Consider the following 4,008-nt stretch of genomic DNA (forward strand, 5'->3'; position numbering starts at 1 on the left):
TGTGCGTGTAATTATAACTAGCCAAAAATTAAAGGTGAATGTAATGTTTAGTTATTATTATTATAGGTTCCTAACACCGCAGCTCCAATTCCTGATTATGGTGGTGACGGTGTCGATTATAGCGATCGATTCGTGACAAATGAAATATTCGATGATTTTTAGAACGCAGCGAAATGGGCAAGGGAAGTGGCTATCGGATTAGGATTCATCTTGGTAGGTAGCTCGTACAAAAAGACGCGAAAAGATGGTCGAATGTACCGGTACTTGAAATGCGACCGTGGAAGGAGAGAAAACAATTCTAAGGATCCAGAGACCGCAAAATGGCCAAACACCAAGAGTAAGGCATGTGGTTGTCGGTTTGTGATTAAGTGTGAACAACAACGAGTAGAAGAAGATAATTGGGTAATTGAGTTGCTTAATGATCGCGGCACACATAACCAAGAATTAATTGTGTACCCGGAGGGTCACCGCGGTGTTAGTGGTCTTAGTCAAGGTGCTAAGGAAGTTATTCGTGAGATGAACGATGCACAAGCTAAACCAAAACACATTATGGTGTCCATTAAGAACAAGTATCCAGAAGAACATCCCAACATGAGGCACAATTACAATTTCAAAGATAAGATTCGACGAGAAGGTTCTGAAGGAAGAAATGTGGTTGAACAGATGTTGCATCTAGCGAGAGAGCACGGCTACATAAATTGGGTCTCATGTAATGACCGTTCGAATAAAGTCATTACTCGTCTCTTCTTAGCTCACCCTGCCATGGTGGAGGTGTTCGCACATATCCACTTGTTATTGGTTTGGATTCGACGTACAAGACAAACAGATATGCTTTTTTGAAGATTGTTGGTGTGACACCGACAAATCAGAATTTCATGATTGCCTACGCATTTATGAAAGACGAGACTTCAACAAGCTACCGTTGGGTGTTAGAGAAGTTGAAGCTGCTCCTCGGGGAGGGTGTCACTCCCACGGCTATTCTAACGGATAAAGAGGGTAGTCTAATGAGACCGGTCGCCGAGGTTTTCCCACGTTCGAGACATTTGCTTTGTACTTGGCATATCAACAACGACGTGGAGGCCCATGTTGCACTATTGTGCAACAAGAACAAGGATGTTGGTGCTGCGTTCAAGAACGGAGTTTGGAAAAGAATCATGGAGGCAGCAACTGAGGCAGAATACGAAAGTGCAGTTGTGGTGATGGAAGATCGTTACGGGAGATGGCCGGCCGTTATCGATTATGTGCATAAAACATGGCTTACTCATCATAGACAGAAGTTTGTTCTAGCTTGGACAAATGAGGTCCTTCACTTCGGCAACATCATGACTTGTCGGGTGGAGAGTCAACACTCCGTCGTTAAGAGTTGGCTTGGGAGTTTGCAAGGGTCTTTGGATACTGTTTTTAGAAAAGTGCATGCGTCAATCAACTATCAAGTTACAGAGATTAAAATTGGTTTAGAGATCTCGAGACGACGACATGGTGTTCTGTTCAAGCATTATCTATACCAACAACTTATTGGTCGTGTGTTTCATCATGCTTTAGAGCTTATTTTGGATGAACGTACGAGAATGCTACATTTAAGTACAGAGGTCTTTGAGAGGTGCGGTTGTGCTATGTTGACGACCCATGGACTCCCTTGTGCTTGCCGCATATTTACGGTGCTCCAAGGCGGAGTTGGGATATACATTGATCTTGTACATCGATTTTGGAGGACCTTGGAGATTGGAGAAGGGGATAACATTCCAGAAATCGTGGCGGACTCCGCCCAAGTTACTGAGCAGTTCCGGTCACTTGTCGATGATGTATTGGCTCGAGCTATTGTCGTTATTCGAGACATATCAAGGATCGTTCACGATGAGTTACATCCAGAGCATGCGGGTTATGAGGAACCAGTACCCAACTTAGTACGGAGAGGGAGACCACGAAGACAAAGAAACTCAACAACAAGGAACTTGAGTTTCGTCGAACATGTGCGTAACACGGGCCCTCGCACGAATTGTGATCAAGGTGCTACGTCTTCGGGCAACACACAATCCAGAACTTCATTAGGTACAAGTTATTTTATTATTGTTGCTATATTTTGCATGCATTGAAAATAATTGCATATGTTGTCGATATGTTACAAGAAGTTTCATGAGCATTGTTCTAATTCCCCCTCGTTGGAAGGAATTGATACCGGACTTCATGTTGCAGTATATTAGAGGATACACTGATGTTATACCTGATGGTAACTGCGGATTCAGATGTGTGGCAGAGTTCTTTTTGGGTGATCATGAACGCTATGGCGAGATTCGATCAACGGTTGTTGGAGAGATTAAAAAACTTCCACAACAATACACCAGAGTCTATCTTCCAGAAACTATATCTAACACATTGTATCGAATAGATTGGAGAGGTGGACGTTATGGAGAGGAACATTGGATGGTTAGTGATCCAGACTTATGGCCGATCGCTACACACTTCAATGCAGTTGTTATCATCTTCAGTATCGGCGGTGTATCCAGTTTAATCCCTAACATGACTATTCTTCCGTTGGAAAACAGATATGCAGCAACTAGGCCCTCAAAGGAAATTGTGATGGCACTTTATAATATATATAATTTATTTTTCAAGATGATTTTTCATGAGGATGCAATTTCGTAGGAAACAAACAGAAGATACATAATGCCCAATTTAGTTAGTGTTCCTGATTACACAAAAAAGGGTCAGAAATAAAATAAAACTCATACAGGTATAATAGCAACGTAACATAGATCATGTTGTTTGGCACTAAGACAAAGTAGACGTAATGCCAAAATGCGACATAGATTACAACATTAATGGGTTTTGGTTTTATATGTCAAAGACTTGGTGTAGCATGTCAACTAGCATGAGAAAAGCCATTAGTCGAGCATGTCAAAGGCAGTAGTTTGCGCGGAATGACACCAGTAGAGTCTCGAATTGAAGTACTAAATTAGGTTTGTCAAGATATGCAGACTACTATTTTTTTAAAAAATGTGTTAACGGTCTTGTCTTTAAATAAACTCAAATACAAAAAGAAAGTCATTGTACAAGCAAATTAAATCAAGCCAAATCAAATGAAGATGGTGTGTGATCAGGCGTTACAAAATACATAATACAAAAGTATCAAGGATGAACTTGGCCAGTTAAACAATTTTCCAAATACCAGCAGAAAAAAAAAATAAAAAAAAAAAAAAAAAAAAAAACTGGACTGTAAGTCTGTAATACTCAATAACTAACAAGTGTTTCATGATAACACTTGTTAAGCTATTCATCAGAACTAACCAGCTGCTTATCCAACAAGTGAACTCAAGAATACTTGTTATAGATATTCTTAATGTCTCTTATTAAAATGCCTACACTGGATATGAGTCCCGATTTTCCATTACCATCAATACCACATTACTGGAGAGGATTGGCAGATTATGACGTTCGTGATTGGGAATCAAGATATCATACAAGGATTGAAGCTTGGACTCGATATGCCAATGAGTTTAATTTCAGGATGGGCAGATCATAGTGTAATGAATTTGAAAGTTTAAAGCATTTTGATGTAATAGAACTTTGATGTAAAAGTTTAAAGCATTTTGATGTAAAAGTTTAAAGCATTCTCCTATTTGTAACGTCTTCGAAATTAAATTAACGATTCCAAGAAGTTAATCACAAATTACATAAAAACTTCACACAAAGGACATAAAAAGTTCAAAAAACATAAAAAGTCCATAAAACATAAAAAGTCCATAAAACATTACATAACAAACTCAACGATTCCAAAGAAGTTAATCACAAATTACATAAAAACTTCACACAAATGACATAAAAAGTTCATAAAACATAAAAAGTCCATAAACATTACATAACAAACTCCATAAAACATTCCGAGTCCAATCACTGGGTATCACAAACAACCTTCCACTCTTGCATTAACTTTCTAGCGGCAACTGTAGTCGGGTGATCCGGATCATTCTTCTCTTGCATGTATGCATGAACCACTTGTTCATAGCGCCC

At 39.2% G+C, this 4,008-nt stretch overlaps 1 protein-coding gene across 1 annotated transcript; it reads left to right on the forward strand.

Annotated features, from left to right (window-relative positions):
* Nucleotides 1-252: 252 nt before the first annotated feature.
* On the forward strand, nucleotides 253-3,520 carry LOC110793865 (uncharacterized). Its single transcript, XM_056841882.1, has 4 exons — nucleotides 253-771; nucleotides 870-1,892; nucleotides 2,167-2,580; nucleotides 3,329-3,520. The coding sequence occupies exons 1-4, from the start codon at nucleotides 253-255 to the stop codon at nucleotides 3,518-3,520; spliced, it is 2,148 nt and encodes a 715-aa protein (XP_056697860.1).
* Nucleotides 3,521-4,008: the final 488 nt, after the last annotated feature.

Source organism: Spinacia oleracea, chromosome 4 (genome assembly GCF_020520425.1).
Source record: "Spinacia oleracea cultivar Varoflay chromosome 4, BTI_SOV_V1, whole genome shotgun sequence".
Lineage (NCBI taxonomy): Eukaryota > Viridiplantae > Streptophyta > Magnoliopsida > Caryophyllales > Amaranthaceae > Spinacia > Spinacia oleracea.